This window comes from Galeopterus variegatus, unplaced genomic scaffold (assembly GCF_000696425.1).
Source record: "Galeopterus variegatus unplaced genomic scaffold, G_variegatus-3.0.2 Scaffold47, whole genome shotgun sequence".
In the NCBI taxonomy this organism is placed as follows: domain Eukaryota; kingdom Metazoa; phylum Chordata; class Mammalia; order Dermoptera; family Cynocephalidae; genus Galeopterus; species Galeopterus variegatus.
In genome coordinates this window covers 877,379-897,420 of record NW_007726158.1, presented here as the reverse complement: position 1 = coordinate 897,420, position 20,042 = coordinate 877,379, and the positions used below count along the sequence as shown (strand labels likewise).

General features: G+C 36.9%; 1 protein-coding gene across 1 annotated transcript in view; it reads right to left on the bottom strand.

Moving 5' to 3' along the window:
* Window positions 1–342: 342 nt before the first annotated feature.
* RNF217 (ring finger protein 217) overlaps window positions 343–20,042 on the bottom strand; it is a 230,020-nt gene continuing 210,320 nt past the window's right edge. Inside the window, exons 6-8 of the mRNA XM_008572519.1 lie at window positions 6,120–6,321; window positions 1,303–1,374; window positions 343–1,194 (exon numbers count right to left, since the gene is read on the bottom strand). Coding sequence (XP_008570741.1) covers window positions 1,121–1,194; window positions 1,303–1,374; window positions 6,120–6,321 — 348 coding nt within the window. The 3' untranslated portion in view covers window positions 343–1,120. The remainder of the gene's footprint in view (window positions 1,195–1,302; window positions 1,375–6,119; window positions 6,322–20,042) is intronic.

Genomic DNA, 20,042 nt, shown 5'->3' with positions numbered 1-20,042 from the left:
TAAAATCTTGACCTAAAGCAGAATTATCTGTAATTACAAGTTGGTTAAAAAACTAGCAGAAGAGGGATTTGTTTAAAAACTTAAGCAGTTCTTTCTTCAGCAAACTTGTTCTTTGGATTAAATAATCCCATATGAAGGATTTATCACAGAGTAAAACATGTATGCCAAAATATAAAAAATCTGAAAAGACTGAATATCTGGGTCTTGAGAATTTCCTAAGAAGCCTATCAGTTTTGTCAGTTTACAAAGCTTGATATGTCTTGAGGTGATGCTGCAAATTCTGCATGTGTATGACAAAAAGAGAGAGAGCAAGAAATAGAAAGGGTCAACATTGAAACAGCCTGTTGTCTACATTGACTTTAATTCAGTACATTACCAAATTGTGCCCACAAAGGAACCATCATTTTTAAATAGGTTTGTGAAAATGTGGAAAAATAGCGTAGAGGCTTGGAACTAGATAAGTACAAGGTTATTGGGCCTAGTTTTAACATATATTTATCTATAAACACGCACATTCACACCCTTACACATAAACACTTCAGTAACTCATGATTCTTCTCAGTAATTTAGTTTCATTAGTTCCCTTTTGGGCATTGAGCTTTTTAGCAATTATAGCATTTGAGGAATTATACTGCTTGGGCCACAGATAAAAACAGGCGTATTCGGTGAACTTTTATCTTCTGAAAAGTGGCCTTATTTGTTGACACTAATAGGACTTCAGGCACTCACACCAAGCTTCAAAAGATGACTTGGAGGGAGGTTCAGGTTTCAAAGACAGTCCAAGCAATGCTCAGGAGAGGTGTGCTCAGAACAATTCTAAGGATAACTGGTTCTTAAAATATTTTCTTCCAAGAACCACAAAGGTCAGAGTTATGATACAGATGTTTATAGTTTACGAAAGTGACCATTATTCAAAAGCAGCAATTCGTTTAGGGAAAGGACATGATACCATGTTGGGGGTGCACCGTAGCTAGAGGCATCGTGGCTTGCAGAGAACCACGGGGAGACGAGATGGCAGAAGGTTCCTTTCAGTGTTTTTCAAGATGTGACTCACAGACAGGTGTACCATTCTGGACAGCTCCTACCCAAACTAGCTGAGATAGATGAAATCATCTGCATTTTACCAGTGCATACCTGTCCGTGATCGTTTTCTCTGTTTTTTACAAAGGCAATAGATAGGAAATACAAATAAACCTAAGAATGAAAAAAAAAAAAAAGCTGATTAGGATGAGATATTTACACTCATATTTACTCTATGGCCCTCAGAAAATTCGAATTTCAAATACATTAAATGTTTCTTACCAATTACAACTGCTATGGCCCCTAGCGCTAATCCCAAAACCAGGATTAGAGGTGCGATGAATAATTTTCCAGCTGGAAAACAAAAGGCAAAATAATTTAAAATCTCAGAACAAATTTACCAAACAAGTAGAGCAATACTTTTTAAATACCATAGTGTATATTATTTTTTAAGAAGTCTGATTACAATTAAGGCTATATTTCTCTAATGTATCTGGTGTAGAACAGAAATACACATATAAATTCAGTAACTTCACTGAAGTCCTGGCACATGCATTAAACATCTCATAAATCATTTTCCTTTATAACCAAAAAAAATTCCAAAGTGACTGGCTCACTTTATTCTACCAGGACCATTCATCTCTGTGCTTTTCCTTTAGATCTTTTCCATTTTCAATTTTCAAGATGCTGAAAGAGTAAGAAAGGAGTGATATATTTTGAGTTGGCAGGAGAAAATCTAGTTAGCTCTCAAAATGGAGAGCTGGCGGGTACTACAGAGGGCTTCTGTCCAAGCCCACATCTAAAAAAGTGGTTTATTTACTACCTGGATCCAAAAAAAACTAATAATATGAATGCCTGATAGACTGAACTACAAATGGGATGTTTCAAGACTATCGTTAGAGAAAACTGCTATTAAATATATGGTATGTCAAAAGTTATTCAGGTGAATCAGTTTAACAAATTTAAGAAGGAAGCACTTATACAATAAGAAGGCTAGATGCTGGTAAGGATGCCAAGTGGCATTGTCCAGCATTTTCTTTTCTAAATGAACAAGTAGGCAGTGATAATAATAAACTGTAGCCATATGTAAACATTGCACAAAGTCCACAACTGGAAACCCACTGACTTTGAAAGACACAAGCACAAAATTAAAAGAGGGTAGTAATTAATATCTTGTCACTGTATAGTAACCTTAAGGCATGTGACACGACTGTAGGACCACGCAACACAAAGCCAAGAAGAAATGTGAAAGGAACAGAGGGACTTTGCAGTAGAATCACATAGCATTTAAGAATAAACCAGTAAGACCACTCTATAAATTAAGGGGTTTGGGAATAACCAACTACAGAAATGAAGTAGAAACATAATGCAGCCATTTTGGGGAAGTTTGTCAGAAAATTAACTTTTTTATTTCTTTTTGTGGCTGGACGGTATGGGGATCCGAACCCTGACCTTGGTGTTATAACACCATGCTCTAAACAACTGAGCTAACTGACCAGCCCTACTTTTTTATTTTTAAGAAACGGTCTTTGGAACCAGATGACCAGACATGTATAAAATATAGATTTTAATATTTAATTTAAAAAGATCACCACTCAATTCATACAATGTCTTAGCATGGATTTTACTTTTATTTTTTACCAATGATAGAATACAATGAACTAATATTAAATCCCATTGAACGATTATGTTTAGTCCACTCTTAAAGCTATGCTCAAGAATTTAGACTATATAAAGCTTGCATATTTTATTTTTCTCCTATATACATAGTCTGGTCATTCAAATTTGCTTTTTTAATAATTTTCAATATATTTCCATAATAGCAATGAAACATGACTGTAAAATAACAATGCTGATTTTTTTCTCTCAAACATCACAGAACTCTAGGAACCAGATCTGTGCTCTCTCTCTTTGGGAAGTAATAAACTTATTCCAATTAGGTAATCTATATTCAGAACATGTATAAGTCTACTTTTGAAACTGTTTTAGGGGATTAAACAAGCTTTCTCTTATTCCTAGGTCAGTAATAATTCTTGTAAAACACCTTTGTCAATAGCTAAAATAATATTCTAGCATATCCTTTAGCATATCTTATTTAAATAATCCTATAAACGTTTGTTCCTTTTTTTACTATTTTAAATTATTCTTGCACATAAACCATTCAGTCTACCTAGATTTATCATGTTTTTAAATGTCCTTCATATTACTATAAAATTTCTTTGCAAAAGAATTATACAAATTTTTCAATTCATTGAATAGAGTATGAAAGTCCATCAGTAAGAATTAATTTGACAAAATATTTGCTAATCAACAGTCCAAAAGAATCTCATTTTAATTTACATTTCTCTGACTACTAACAACATTAAATACTTATGAACATGTTTAGTGGCTATTTGTACTTCTTCAGTTCTGATTTTTTCTTTTGATAAAAATTGGATATTTATTTTTGCTATTTATTGCTTTTATTCATATACATTATCTGCCATCTGGAAATCAGTTAAAGACCCATATAACTTGGTTTGAAACTTTGAATCCTTGTATGGGATAATATGAAAATTAAAAATTTTTCCTTAGCTACTTTTTTCCCAGTACCATTTATTAAGGATTCTGCCTACGCCCTGCAGGCAGATGGCTCCACATCAGAGGCTGCTAATCACCCCCAAATCTCTGTTCTCCCTTATTCTCTGTGAGCAGAACCTCTGCTCTCTAGCTGAGTGCACGGTCACATGGAATGAAGACCACCATGTTTCCCATCCTCCAGCTGTGAGAGAGATGAAGGCCCCTTCTCTGCCTCTGGCCAAGGACATGTGCAGTCCAAGACTGAGGGAGCAATCTAGGTTACATCACACAAGGACAGTGTGTGGGAGGGCCTCCTATGATACGAGGGTACTTTGAAAAGTTTGTGGAAAAATAGAATTAAAAGATAATATGAATCTTTCCATCAACTTTTTGAAGACTGCTTGTATATCTTCGCTCTTATATGGCAGGGAGTAAGTAATTGTGTGAGTTACAGACTAATCCCTTTTCCTGCCTTTTGTGGGGATGAGAGAGGTGGTGAGCACTCCACTTCGAGTTATGGTCTAATAGTAGTTAGAGGCAGCTGTGCTGGAGGTGGGAAAATCTGTGTGGGAGGGAGAGCTTATCTTAAAGCCAGCTGCTCCCTACTTTGTCAGCTTTATCCTGACATCACTGTATGTGCACACGTGTGCGTGCACACACACACGGACTAGAAGATATGCCAAAAAGAGAACCATTTACAGAAAGCTGGCCATAAAGCTTTTGATTAAGAGGAAAACAGAAAAGACTACAGAGAAAATATTTCCCGGTTGACGATGTCTATGGGCTCTTAGCTTGCCATCCATTTTACAGGCTGCAAAATAACTCCACTCTATTTTTTGGCCAAAGGAAAGGATTCTAGGGGCACCTAGGCAAATAGCCAGAGAATCCAAAGAGAATACATTCAAAATGTCACTGACAAATAAGGCAGGAAATACCTTCCCTCTTTTAAAAATGACTACACAGAAAAAAAAGAAAAAAAGAAAAAATTATATAAAATAAAGAATGGAAGGAAACAACTTGCCACACCAAAATCCATGTGGCATTAAAGTAGGAAAGAAAAAAAAACTAAGAATGCAGAAAATATAAACGTTTTGTGGTTTGGGGTTGCACTCTGTATATACAGACTTACAAATAGGTTACAGCTCAAAACTTGATTTGCAATTAGTTTTCTCATGGTACTACTGTTATAAGTACGGTTTAGAGTCCCTAGGTATCCTGCCAAAGTCTGCTCAACCAGTAAGTAAATATTGGTTATACAATTACAATATCTACCATACAGGCAAATAAAGAAACAGAAAACACTGAAAATCACTAAAACCTGTCTTGACTATTGAATGCTGGCTGTGGAAAATTATGTTTAATTAAATAAAGTTCAGTAAGAATATTTTTATAGAAATCACATAAGATTTTAGAAAATTATGGCACTAGTTTCCATATGTTAAAATGCATTTAAAAATATACATTCTATCTTTTACCTAATAGAAACCTATCATTAGTACCAGACTTGATCTGATAGGCCGTCACAGGATTCTAAGTAGGAGTGTAGTTCACAACAGTCATGAAGTGTCAGAGGGCTAAGGAGAGATATAAAGAGATTTTTATAAAGTAACTAGGCAAAAGTAAGTGGATAAGGGGAAATGTGGAAGATGTGAAAAAGTATTGTGTATACATGACAAAGATTGCCAAAGAAAGAAATAATAGAGTTCTCCATGGTGAAAAAGAGAGGAAGAAATTTCACAGTGGATACATTCCAGAGGAACAGGGAGCTATCAGAAGATATATTAGGTCAGAAGAAAACTGTATCACCCAAAGGGGGTGGCATTAGGCCAGAACAACTTGATTATGAGCAGGTATCTGTGTTTAGGTCTGCATATTTGTATGAGTATGTGTGGGAAGGAGTAGTGTATGAGGCTGAGGAGGAAGTAAAAAGTCAATACAGAAGGGCATTTACACTTGGATAATTAAACTTGAGTTTGTATGCAATGAAAGCATTTGATACTCATTCCATTAATTGCTAGCCATTAATTATTAATACTATAGAAAAGTATATACAATGACTTATCAATTACATAGATATAATGAAACCCCATTACAGGGCTCTGCAACATGCATATAGTTGATTTTGCCTTTCTAGACTATGTTCCATGCTGTATTGTATTGCATGTCCTCCATGAACAAATAGAGGACACGTGTAAAACATGCTGCTAGACACTGTCCATACAAAAATAAATGACATTGTCCCTCTTGTCCAGTGGCTTACAATGTGGTTTCAGAAATTTAAAAGATTTCTGCTATGTAATTAATAATTTCCTTTTCAATCAAAATCTGCTTGCTCATGTAAGTAGTGTTCTGCTAACAAACTTAATTTTGACCTCAAAGGGACAGAGAATATCCTCCCCCTGTTTTGGGGTAAAGGCCCTACTAGAATACATGGCACATAGCATGTGCTCAGAATTATCATGGCTGTCACATTTTTAAGTTCTATTATCACTACTTAATTCCCAGAGAAGACTCCTCCTATATGCATGTCAGATACTCACCACAGACCGACCCTCGCACTAATCTCCTTAAATGAGGTCTCTCTGGGAGGTAGCGGTATTTGCATCCAAATATACTGAGGTTTGATGTGTGGTCTCCAAAGAAACGGAGCTGGCGGTATCTCTCCCCACACCGATAACAAAAATTAGTGTTACATTGTGAACAGGTCATATGGTCACATCCTTCAGTTCTCTGGATGTGGATCTGTATCAGCAAAAAAGGGAAAGAGAAAGAAAGTTATTAGATTTAAAAAAATAAAATCTGGCAAATTTCATGGAACACAAGCTTTACCAAAATAAAAGTCTCACATAGCATTCCTGAGGCTGTCAATTTGCTTATAATTATACCCTTCAAGATTATATTCTTACCAAATACTTTCCTGTGTGCAATGCTTAATATATTTTTAGGTACTCAAGCTGATGGTTTACTTTGACCAATATAAAAAACACTTCCCAAGGAAGACTCATTTGTCTTTCCAGACATACACCTAACTGATGGTTAGGAGGCAATTTAAAATGCTGTGAAAGGATATTTTGTTTATGCTACAATCAGCAAGAATGAGGTGGCTTGGGGAAATAAGAAGAGATGAGTATTCCTTAAAAGAAGGAATTGTGTAAAACTTTTTGTAAATAAATATCAAGGAGTAGAAACCTTTTTGCTGAAGACAGCAGATATAAGTGTATTTACAATACCGATTTAGTTTCTAGCTCTAATATCATTTGTAAATACATTGTTTACTGAACTGGACAATGCCATCTGTGCAGCTAAGCACCTTCTTCTATTGTTGCAGTCAAACTACCTATAAATACAGCTTCACTCATAATGTAAGAAAGATTTTTTTTTTCCTTTTTGTCTTTTTTTCGTGACTGGCAACGGATCGCAACCCTCAGTGTCGCGCCCGTACCAGACCGGGACGGCCACGGGATCGCAACCCTCGGTGTTGCTCCCGCCCCTCGCTCAGCCAGTGAGCGGCCGGTCTGTATGTGGGATCCGAACCCTCGGCGGGAGCGCCACCGCGCTTCCCAAGCGGCGCACTATAGCAGTGCGCCACCGGCCGGCCCATAAGAAGGATTTTATTCTTGGATAGTCCTCCATATAGCCAATGTGATAGTCACTGTCTCAAGCTCTGAGATCATGTAATAATTAAGATATTACTCTTGGAGATATAATTAGATGCTCAACTCAAAATTCTCACAGACATTGTATATAAATTGGATATACAAGTGTGTATATATACACACACACATATATATATATATATATATATAATTTGATATATATACACACACACACACACAAGTACATCAAAAAGTTTATGGAAAAATAAAAGAGAATATGAATCTTTCCATAAACTTTTTGAAGTACCTTCATACACACACACACACTCATATATATACACACACATAGATATATATACACACACACACCTACTCATATATATATATATATATATATATATGAGTTGTTTGCTCAGAAATTTACTTAAAATGTTCCCATACCATTTTGACCATGATACTGTTTTGGGACTAGTTTGTCAATGACTGTTTTAATGCAATTGGGAACTTTACAATTAGCACGTGAGTCAAACCCTTCAGTGGTTATTTGACTCTTGTCAGTTAAGCTCTGGCCACAGTCCACAACTTTACATATTTCATTTGAAATTATTCTTTTCTTTCATTGATACACAGTTTACTTCTTCAAACTTCTGCAGTAGTGCAGTTATAACTGCATTAAAAAAAACTGATCAATGATTATGGAGATGGGATAAAATCATCCCAAAAAAAGAGAACTCTGAGGAAAGAGAAATAAAAAGCTTGAGAGATGAAGAAAATTATCCACTTCACAATATAACCTTATTTTATATGTTTTGAGAATAAACATTTTGAAGTTGTGAACTCCAAATTATACCCAATATTTCAGTTTTAGTGATTAAATAACCAAAATGTTAAACTGCAGTTTTAAAGGAATTTGAAAAGAACTTGTGAGGCTCCTTGTAAAACAGCAACAAATAGTAATGGTAAAAGTTTCATTTGAAAAATACACGTTTCTGTGAATCAATCAATCTAATTTATCTTTCTATCACCTATCTTCTATCTATCTAATTACCTACATATCTGGAGAGTTTCTAGGTGACTGTAACAATTTTGAAGAAGTAATATTTAAATAGAAGGCAGCATATGATAGGCAAGCACTTAATACATGGATAAACGAATGAACCAGGAAGAAAAATTTGCCAAGTGGTTAGCAGGACTTTAGGTATTCAAAGTCATTAGGTGAATCGTAAGTTAAATGTCCTTTCTCTCTCAGTGGCTGACTGACTCTTGGCAGGTAAACCTCAGCTCCATAGGGAGGCTGAAAAGAACCTGGTCTTTGATTTCAAGAAGATCTGCTAGCTGTTTAAAAAGAAGTTACTTCACCCCTCCCAAGCTTCGATTTAGATAATACCCCTTACTATGTAGTGTAACAAAGACAATATGTATACAGTGCCTAACTCGTCAGGCTCATATAGATCAGACCAATATAAAATTGGTTCCAATGTACTCTTTCCTCTTTACCTAGCTAAAAATGTGAGAAATTGAAAGCCTAAGTAACGTAACTGCAAACCTTTTGATTGCCAGGTGGTTCCCTTTCTCACTACTTCATATAGGTTATTCTGAAGTAGATGCTGGACTAGAGAGAGACCTTCTCAGACAGACAAAAGCTAGCTTGTGGTCAAGGACATAAGAGCACCTGTGGTCAAGGGTTATTAACAAATCATGATTTGGGCAATAAAAGCAAAACTTATGGCAACCTTATTCTTTTTCAGTCATACTGAGTTATTTTTTCTTTTACATGACAGTCCAGTAGCAGTAGATCCAGGTTTTACGGAGCCCGGGGGCTATCTAATTTGAGGAGCCTTCTTTAAGGAGAAGAATGTAAATTATAAATACAAATTAGATATAAGACCCAAGAAGGGGCCTGTGTAGGTGAGGGTCTTGGAAGCTTAAGCTCGTTAGTATTCTGTTAAGTCAGCCCCTAGCCCAGCACTTACCCTGTGCTGTGATTTCAAGAAGCCTGTTTATCAACAATTACTGTGGCCATATCCATTTAGCAACAGTAGGTGGCGTTAAGGAATAACAAAGGCCGAAGGCCCTGCTGGACCCTTAAACCGTTTCTGATCTTTCTTTAAACCACCTGAGCACTAGGAGAAAACATGTTTGAAGATAACTGCCGAGCACCCAAAACACTGTATACTTAACTTTTTGACTATATATTTTATCTTAAAATGGATATAATACAACTTAAATTTCCTGATAACATAGCAGTGTCATAGGTGACCTATAAAGGGAAGAAGGCTAATATTTGTTTAGAGCCCATTACGTGCCAAGCACTGTACATCGATTAGCACGTTTAAGCCTCATAAGTGCACCATGAAATTGACATTCTTATTCATAACCAGAGCTTGGAAAAGAATCTGTTTGAATGACAATCCCAGTGAATGGAAAAAGGATTTTGAAGTCACATCTCTTTACTGTGCTAAGCAGCCAATTATTATGAACTTAGGGTAAAACCTGAAAGTCAGTCATATTCTTTGCTAGCCTATGACTCACCTTCTGGTCTTACCCTAAATTCAGCATAATCTTTACACTAGTCAGACAAATATGTCGGCTCTCTTTGCACAAGGCATATCTGAGTCTTTCTGCTTATTTCTGCTATTCTCTGGACCAACTTTCATTCTTTCAAAATGGCATCAAAAATTTTTCTGACAGAAACTTGTTCTAATAAGTTAAACTTGTGACTGACAATTTATTTGCCTCAAAATTTCACATATGATTTTCACTGTCATTTTATATGCACTTGTAATACTGCCTTCACAGGGTTCTAAACTCTTTGTGTGGCCTATACATTATTTCATTTAAATAATGAAGACTGCAATTTCTCATCTTTCTCTTTTAAGTCTTTCCTTATTACTAATATAATATTCTGAGCACAGCAGGCAACTAAAATGTTGTTGATCAAATAATATTTCTGCACAGAAAGTGATAAAATTGTAAGCCCTAATAATTTTGTATAGTAGCCTTGTATATGGCAGGGTTATATGGTTCTATAGATAAATTGGAATATTTTGCACACATAAAGGCAAGGAATTAATCATAGTAAAATGATATCATAATTTACTAACTGTAAAGTACACAGTGCTTCCTTTAATACTATTGTGAATATATCTTGATTATATATGAATATTTTATTATTCAAAACTTACAGAGAAATGAACCAGCAAAATGCAAGTTAATGTGCAACAGGAGACATTACTTTTCACATTTGCTAAGCAAGTTGTGATTTTGAATTTCTAACAGCCAGGGGATAATAAATTTCATATGCTAAATGAATTCTCAAGTATGTCTTTAAAGGTCACACTTTGACAACACCATCTTTGTTTGTAAAACATAAGACCTTAAAACATAGGTCTAAATCATGTTTACATAAAGTTAATTTTTTCCTCAGTGAAGCCGTTCTTACTTTTTATTATAGCTTCAAAACATTCATCAATTCACTTCTGCTAAAAATCAAACTAACCACCCACATGGTTACAACTTAGCATCAAAATTTTGTTTTTACTTAAAAGATAGAGGCAGACTACGACAGACCAGGTATTTCTAACCCATTTGATTAAGCTGACTACTCATAAGACACAAATGTCATTTGATTTATTATTACATAGTTCCTTTTCTCCATCTATAACAAATAGGGATGGCTAATGCTTAAAGAATTGAATATTTATGCACCAAATGTTGCTTCTATTATTCTACACTTAAAAGTCATGGAATGAAATGTTCAGAATATGCCAGGTATTTCCTTAACAAGAGTTTGATATTAAGTCCATATTATAGAAGAGAGCAATGATACAACAGATCATTTTTGTGTCTTACAATACTCTTCATAGTATAGATCAAGACCTGTGATAACAGACTAATCAACTAATTAATGTATTTATATACATAAAAATAAATACAGATAAATAAAATAGGACCTGCTCTTTTCAAGTTGCTTGTTTATTTCAACAAAATGCCCACAAATTATCTAAAAAATAGAACTAGAATTCAGCTTTTTTTTTTCCATATAGGTTCTACTTAATCATAAAGTAGAAGAATAATAAACTGCTAAATATCCAAGCCACTTTATAATTAAATCAGTACACATCTGTCCATAAGTATTTATCTCCACTTTCACCAACAAATGAAGGCTTATCTTATTGTTTAAGCAGGAAATTACAACTAAATTAACTGTTATGCATTATTGTCACCAACAAATATGAGTATTTTATTCTAGATAGAATACTAAGCTTTTATCTATTTTTAAAAGTATTTTTATGTACGTATTTTCCTCAATGACTTTTCATGTCTGAAAAAATTAATTAGAAGCAACAATTATGAGGAAAGCTTTAAAAAATCTCATGGGTAATGCTCAGTTTTTCACTTAGCTCACTATACCCAGAATCTACATAGCACAGAAATTTTTAAAAAGCAAACCTATAGATAAAGTCTTTAAGGATTTGATAGAAAATATTATGAGCTTGGAATTCTTGTCCAGCTATAAAAAAATAATAATATGTGAGGGGAAAAATAAAAGTTTTCCAGAAATGCTATGACTCCTCTGCACCTTTTCTCGGACCATTATTAAGGAAGCACTTCATTAAGTGAATGTGAAATTCAAGAAGGGACAATGTTACCACAAACAAAAAGTAGTATAAGAAATCCCAGAGAAAAAGCTGGAGAGGAATCAGCCCAATTTAGAATAGGAAGCAAGTTAGTCTCAAGAACATCTTCAAAAATGACATGTAGTATACACCAACTAATAAAATTCCTGAGGAGCTAGATATTAAATAACATGATAAACAAAGTGGGTATTTCTACTCTCAAGGAAAAAAGAAAAACAGTGAGAAATTTCAGAAAAACAAAACAGAAGGCACACAAGTTCCAGATATGAAGCATAATGAAATACGGCATGATTGAAGAATTGATAATGAGCAAGGGACACTAAAGACATTTTTCCTAGAAGGTGTGATCTCATTGAAAAAGTAATCCTAGTTCTATAATTATATGTTCTTGATTATGTAAATACCCAATTGGTTTTTAAATTCTGCAATCATCCTTTAGGGAAAAAAAGAAGTATTAAATACAATATTAGAATAGATTATAAGTGTTATTAAATTTGACAATATAAAAACAAAGATCAGCTTACAGAAAATGGGAATCAGGGAACACTGGAAGGAACTGCAGTAGGGATAATATCTCAAATACTGTCTAAAATTATTAGACTATAGAGCAGAGGTTTAAGTATATTATTCAGAGGTAAAAGATAACCAAAAGATAAATGAAAAAAATAACTAACAAAAATTGGAGGGAGAAGAAAGGAAGAGTATAAGTGAATCAGTCCTCAAAAGTGCCATGTTAGGGCCGGCCCGGTGGCGCACTGGATAGTGCGCCGCTTGGGAAGCGCGGCGGCGCTCCCGTCCGAGGGTTCGGATCCCACATACAGACCGGCTCCCGCTCACTGGCTGAGCGAGGCGCGGGAGCAGCACCGAGGCTTGCGATCCCGTTGCCGGTCCCCAGTCTGGTGCGGGGGCAACACTGAGGGTTGCGATCCGTTGCCGGACACGGAAAAAAGACAAAAGACAAAAAAAAAAAAAAAAAAGTGCCATGTTAGGGAGTCAACAGACAAATGTCAAGAACTAGGGTGAAAGCCTATTATTAAGAGGTAATTATCACAAGTACAAATCCAAAGGAACTAAAAACAGTTGCCTCTAACATGACAGACTATGTTGCAAAAAATAAATAAGACATTGATTTGAAAATTATTTGGTGTCTCCTTCTATGATATTAGCTTTTTTTTTTTTGCCCTTTTTTGTCCTTTTTTGAGACTGGCCACACTGCGCTCAGCCAGTGAGCGCTGTTATGATATTAGCTTTTTAAACTGATAATTTTAGTTTTCCCTAATGTACTGTTTTTCTTTGTCCTATGGGTTAAATGTGTCCCCCCAAAATTCATGTACTAGAAACTCGACCCCTACTGTAAGAGTATTAAGAGGGTAGGAAATCCAATTATAGTATTTAAAAGGTGGGGCCTATAAGAGGTGATTGAATCATAAGCACGCTAGTGAACTGACTGATCTGGGTTGACGCTTTAATGGGTGGTCATGGATGTGGTTCTGATGGCTTTATAAAGAAAGCATGAGAAAGTTAACCTCTCTCTTGCTTAGCCCATCCTCACCATGTCACAACCTGGTTGCCATTGGTTCCTGTAGAGAGTTCACATCCAGAAGAAGGCCTCAGCAGATGTGCTCCCTGGACCTTGGACTTCCCAGCCTCTAAAACTATAAGCAATATATTTTGTTTCTCTATAAATCACCCAGTTTCAGGTATTCTTTTATAAGCAACAGAAATAGACTAATATACCTTGTTATAGAGAATTTTATATGTTTCAGGTTAAGTCTTATGATTAATTTATGATTACAGAAATTCCTTGAAGGACAGTGTAGAGTTTTGTCCAACTCTTTATTCCCTGGGGTATAAGATGTACTGCAAATTAGCCCCTAGTTTTTTTCCTACTTTACCATTCTTCCCTCAACCCCATGCCTCCATCTCCTCAAAAACCTTCTGGTGCCAGTTTTTCCCTCATTGACATTCATCTTCCCTACTTCCTTCTGTGACTGTACACCCCCAAGCTAGTACACCCTTCCTTCAATTCCACATGACCTAGTAGCCAGTGATTACACTAACCACTTCATTTTTACCAAACTTCTTAAAGACTACTCGCATTCACTGTTCTTTCTACTCATGTCTCAATTCCTCCTCAGCTGCAATCTTATGTTCCTGAAACATCCTGCTGTTTCTCATTCATTCTCTCAACAAATATTTAATCATTGATAAAATCTGATGTGGCTCCTGCCTTTAAACAGCTTATACTGTAAGGTGTAGACAGACCTTAATCAATTGTACAAATAAATATATACTCATAAACTATGCCAAATGCTATGGAAAAGTAAAAGGTATGAAGAGAGTACTCAATAGAGGAACTTGATCTGTTGGAAGGGTCAGAAGAGGTTTCTTTAAGGAAGTGACATTTGACTTGAGAAATGAAAGACAAGTAACAGTATATTAGTCCATTTTTTATTGCTTACAAAGGAATACCTGAAATTGGGTAATTTATAAGAAAAACAAAATTTATTTCTTACAATTTTGGGGGCTGGGAAGTCCATGGGCCAAGGGGTGCAACTGGTGAGGGCCTTCTTCTGGGTGAGAACTCTCTACAGGGTAGAGACCAGGGTATCAATGGTGAGGATAGCAAGAGCTCTTTCATGTGCTTGCCTTTTAAAGCCACCAGTCTATGCCCATGATAACCCATTTAAACCACTACTAACCCATTATTCCATGAATGGATTAACTCATTCATGAGGACATAGTTGTCACAATCCAATCACCTCTTAAAGGCCCCAACTTTGAAATACCGTAATTGGATTTCCCAGTTCCTTAGCACCGTTACAATGGGTGTCAAACTTCAGTGAATTTGGGGGGAACATTCCATCACAGCGAGCTGTTCACCAGTTAAGGGGACTGAGAGGCAGGGATAGCATTCTAAGCACAGTATTCATGTCACTGTACCCATGAACATAGAAATACCCTATATTAGTCCTGTCACAGCATTTGTCACTCTACATTTTAAAACTATTTATTTATCTGTATCCCTCTGCTCAAACCCTCTAACTCTCCCAGTCTGTGAAATCTACAAGGACCCAGGTCATGTACATCTTTTTCATTATCTTATTTAAGGGCCTTGCACAGGTCCTGATGCACAGCACATTCTCAATAAATACTTATTAAAATAATAGATGAGTATTACACATGACCCGTTAATTGCCAAATCCAATGAAAATGTTTTTAATTTTTTATCTTTTATATCTTAGTGACATTTAATCAGTCGATCACCACTTCCTTCCTGATCTTTGATATACTCTTGCTTCAATACACCTTTTTTCCAGGTTCTCTTCTTCTCCCTCCTAGGTTCCTATTTCTTCACTTATCCCTTAATTCCAGCCAACTACCCACTTAGCACATGTTCTTTGGGTGATCTCGTCCACATTCAAATGGTTTCAACTTTCCTCCACTGGATCTCATTTCTTTATATCAACTGTGGAACTGGCTCCTGAGTTCAGGTTCACATAGCACTGTTTGCTGGTCATATCCACCTGTATGCCTTACAGCCACTTCAAAGACAAACAAACAAAGGTCCAGGGATTGATCCCTGTACCGACCAGCTGCCAAAAAAAAAAAAAGTCAAATAAAAAAAACCAAACGCACCATCATTCCATGGCCCTTTAGCCCAACAAAAATAAAATAAAACTAGGTCTGTCTCCATTATTTTATCTCAGTTTTTGGTATCACCATCTATCTAGAAACCTAAGCTAAATATCCTCTTCTTACTTCTCACATCCAATTAACCATAAAGGTCAGACAGTTTAAGCCCCAAGACATTAAACCAAGCCTTCTCTCCTGCAGCCCTCTGACAACTAGCCTAGCTCATATTGTCCTCATTTCCTTCTAAATGTCTATAACTACCTCCGAAAAATCAACAGCGACTAACCTAAAATAAAAATCTGATACCACCACTGTCCTGCTTACAACTTTTCAATGGCTCCCACAGTCTGGAGGATAAAATCCAAGTTTCTTAACATTGCTTACAAAGTCCAGGCTCTTGTTTGCTTCTTCAGCTTCACCTTTCACCACTTCCTTCTGTGAACCTTACCCTAAGGGAGCCACAAAGTGAGGTGGCTCCCATACACACCACACACTTCCTGGCCCTGTGCCTTTGCACTTTTAATTGTAATGTTCCCTCTCTCCTGGATACTTTTCATCATGTCATAATCCACCCTATAATCCTCAACAACCTAGCTCTCCTGAATTCACCAAGGTTAATGAAACGTCCTTTCACCATGAACTCTCTTATGATACTCTATGCAAAGCCTTGTTAAAGTGCAACAATATTTTATCATTGTCAGTCTAACCACTATGTCTACCTTCTATGAGTGCCCCAAGAAAAAGGACCATGTCTTACAAAGCACATAATGGATTCTCATTACAAATCCACATAAGGAGGAATAAAAAATGACATTTATTCAACAATTACCTATTTAATGCTACACAATGCCCAGCAGCAGCTTCAAATAATATAGGTACCTCAGAGAACAAAATAGTTCAAAATCCTTGTTCTGTGGCTGCAAAATATATCCATTATTTTAAGTAGTTATAAGTAATATGGTGCTATGGAGAAAAAATAAACCATGTAAGAGGGGTTGTTACCTACTGAGGTAGGGGACAATGGTTTGAAATTATAGATAAGGTGGCCAAGGACAGCCTTACTGAGAGGCTGAATTTTACTCAAACACACGTAGGAAGTGATAGAGCTGACCACACAGATATCTGTGGTAAGAACATTCCAGAGAGAGGAAAGAGCAGGTGTGGGGACCCTGACTGGAGTTTCTGAAGCACAGAAAGGAGGGTGACGTGGCTGTTGCAGGTGAAGGAAGGAGAAGATGAGGCTGGAGGAGTGATGGGTCATACGGCCATCATAAGGACTAGCTTTTGCTCTGTGTGAGACAGGAGACACAGAGTTTTGAGCAGAGCAGTGATGTAAGCTGCCTTATGTCTGACAGTCTTATTCTGGCTGCTGGGTTAGTCAAGAGGCTACTGCAAAAATCCTGGAGAGAGAAAGATGATGGTGTCTTGCCTCAGATTCATGTTAGTGGAAGTGCTAAGATGTTGCCAGATTCTGAATATATTTTAACAGTGCAATCTACAAAACTTAATGACTGACTGGATGTGGGGTATGAAAGAAAGAGAGCCTGGGATGACCCAAAGTTCTCGGCCTAAGCAACTGGAAGAGAAGAGTTGCCATTTACTGAGATAGGAAAGCTCTGAAAAGAGCCATTTTGGGGAGAAGAGAATATACTGCATTGGAGAAGTTCCATTGTTAGAAGATGTCGACTAGGCATCTGGATATATACCTTTTCTCATATTTCCCCAAACCTTTACGATCTGCCTACCAATTGTTGCCACCGGCAAAATTCATGCCCTGTTCTGAATTCTCAGTTTGCTGAAGAAAGAGAAAGCAACTCTCAAAACCTGAAGAGAAATAAAAATGAAAATTAATAAATTATCTAAGAAAGCTTTGGATCTTTTCGCTTCTACATGGAAAAGTTTTACTCAAATATCCCCCTGTGTACATAGCTCACTGGACTTCATCCCTCTCTGAGGCCTTCATCATCTATAACAAAGACTCTCGACTCATTCTCCTGGAGATGCTTCAGAATTTTTATTTTGTCACGGGAGGTTTGGTTGTCACAAAGGTGGCTGATGTTGTCATTTATAGATGTCCTGCAATGCTTGGGATATCCTGCACAGTCAAGAATTGGGCTCTTCCTACATAATATTCAAATGCATTAGACATTCATATAGGTGAAAAAATGTTTGTAAATATCTGAACTTAGAACCTAACTCCATTTTACATATAAACACAAAATAATGTTTGCATGGTTTTAACATACAATTAATTTTTTAGTCATATAACAGCTGTATACATTGAGGAAAGAGTGATTGTATTTAGAACCTAATTCCATTTTAAACATAAGCCCAAAATATGTTTGCATGGTTTTAATGTACATTGAATTTTCTAGCACTATAACTGCATTTATACATACATATATATGCACACACTCATTTATATACATACATATAAACATGCATACATATATACATATACATTATTTTGTCCTCATTTTAAAAAGTCAAATATAAAGAATAGGTATTGATAATATTTGAATTTCACTCCAAGGTTTCTTAAATCTAAATGTATGCATAAATCTGACTGCTTCACTATTTCTTTTAATGTCATGGCACCTGAATATTTACATGTTGAAATATATATTATTTCATATAATATTTTCACTTAGTTCTATTTTATATTATAAATAGGACAACATATTAATTTTTTAATGAAATGTTATAGGTAGTCACATTATATATTTAATCTCAGTATAGTAAACAAGTTCTAAAACTATTTGTCATAAAAATAGGGCACTGGATGCAATACAGTTTATATCCTAGAAAGTATTTGAAATCAAACAATCAGGCTCTTCTTCCAACTAAGGTCTACACTTTGGCACACTAAGAAAACAGTGGCAGTGATAACCATTGCTTCAAATTTACTGATTTCATGCAGTCTGGAGAGTTAAAAATGGTTTATGAATGGTCAATGGGGAGCTATTTTATTTTCTGAATGGGCACTATTTGAAAGCACTCATCAGCCTCTGAACATGCTTTTGTAGTGGTATACAAAGTGGTGAAGAATTGCAGGATATCTGTAAGATCCAACATTAATATTCCAAGTTCTTTTCTCCATCAACCACTGGCTACATAGCTACAGCACAGGTATAAGAGTCTGCAGACATGGCTTTGGTGTTACTCCTATGTGAACAGGGGCAAATTAATCATTTTCTCTGAATCAATTCATTCTTGCCCAATACATCGTATTACAGGATTTAAGAGAATGAAATATCTGAAAGGAAATATAAATAAATTCCGTTAATGGCGAATTCACAATAAATTATGGATAAACATAACTCACTTTATTCTGCTCCGTTTTTGGTCATTACTTGAACTTTCTGGTGGCGGTTTGGTGGTCATTGCTGGGTTTGATGTGGATGTCAGGGTGCTGTGGCTGAGGCCCTCGGCCCTCCACCGCCCTGGCTTGGAGGCTCAGGGTACTTCTGGTAGCAGCTTGGTGGTCGTCGCTGGGCTGGATGTGGATGTTGGGGTGGTGTGGCTGAGGCCCTCAGCCCCTCACTGCCCTGGCTCAGGGCCCAGGGTGCTTCTGGTCCTTCTAGCTTTTACAGGTGTTCTTTGGTGGTGTTAGACCTTTACTAGTTAATATCAGAACTTTTTCTCTGATCTGTAGCGTTTTTTGTTTTTTCTTTCAGTTCTGTGTTGGATTATTCACTATTCCCACCACTTAAACTCTGCACTGGAACTAATTTGTAATCCTTTGCTTACTTCGTTTTTTGTTTTTTCTTTCAGTTCTGTGTTGGATTATTCACTATTCCCACCACTTAAACTCTGCACTGGAACTAATTTGTTATCCTTTGCTTACTTCTAAAATTGGGGGACTTCCTGTGGGGACCAGCACTTGAGCCCTGTGGTTGAACTAACTTTGCTGCTTTGCTGCTGATTCTCTGGGGAAGACTTTTTGTGCAGCTCAGGTTTTAATCGTTGACCTTGTAAGCACTTCCAGGTCTCATGAGGTCCAGTACACCTGGCTTGTGTGGAAACTTTGGTCTGGGCCTGAGTCTTTTCAGCCAACTGCACCCCCTGCAGTTCTATATTCCTGACCCGTCTCCACTGAGTGGTCCTGAGCTGATTGGGGGGCAGATCAGCTCTCGATGCTGTACCCCAGTGCTCCCCTGGTGGGCCAGTCTCCACTACTGCCCACACGCCAAACACTTCCCATGGGACAGGCCATGTGCCGGTCTCTTGTGATAACTCACCAGCCTCTGAGTGGCTCCTTTTTTCAGTTGTCCGTGACCCCTCACTCCTATGTTGGTCCACTGGAAGCCTGTTAGTGGTTTTGCGGGCCTGGGGACCACCAAGGCCCTCTTCTCTCCTGCCACCTCCAAGCAACTTCATACAAAGGGCACAGCAGTGGCTTTTTCCAGCTCTTACTCTGTGCGCTCATCAGGGCCAGCCTGGAAGTGGCTGGGGCTTGAACTGGTCAGAGTGGTGCATTCTTCCTCTCATCGTGGCTTCTCCAGCCTTCATGCACTCGTAGGTCTCTCCTCCTCTTCCCCTGAGCTCTAGTGGTCCCAGCCTGGCAGTTGCTGCTTTTTAATAGTTGTAA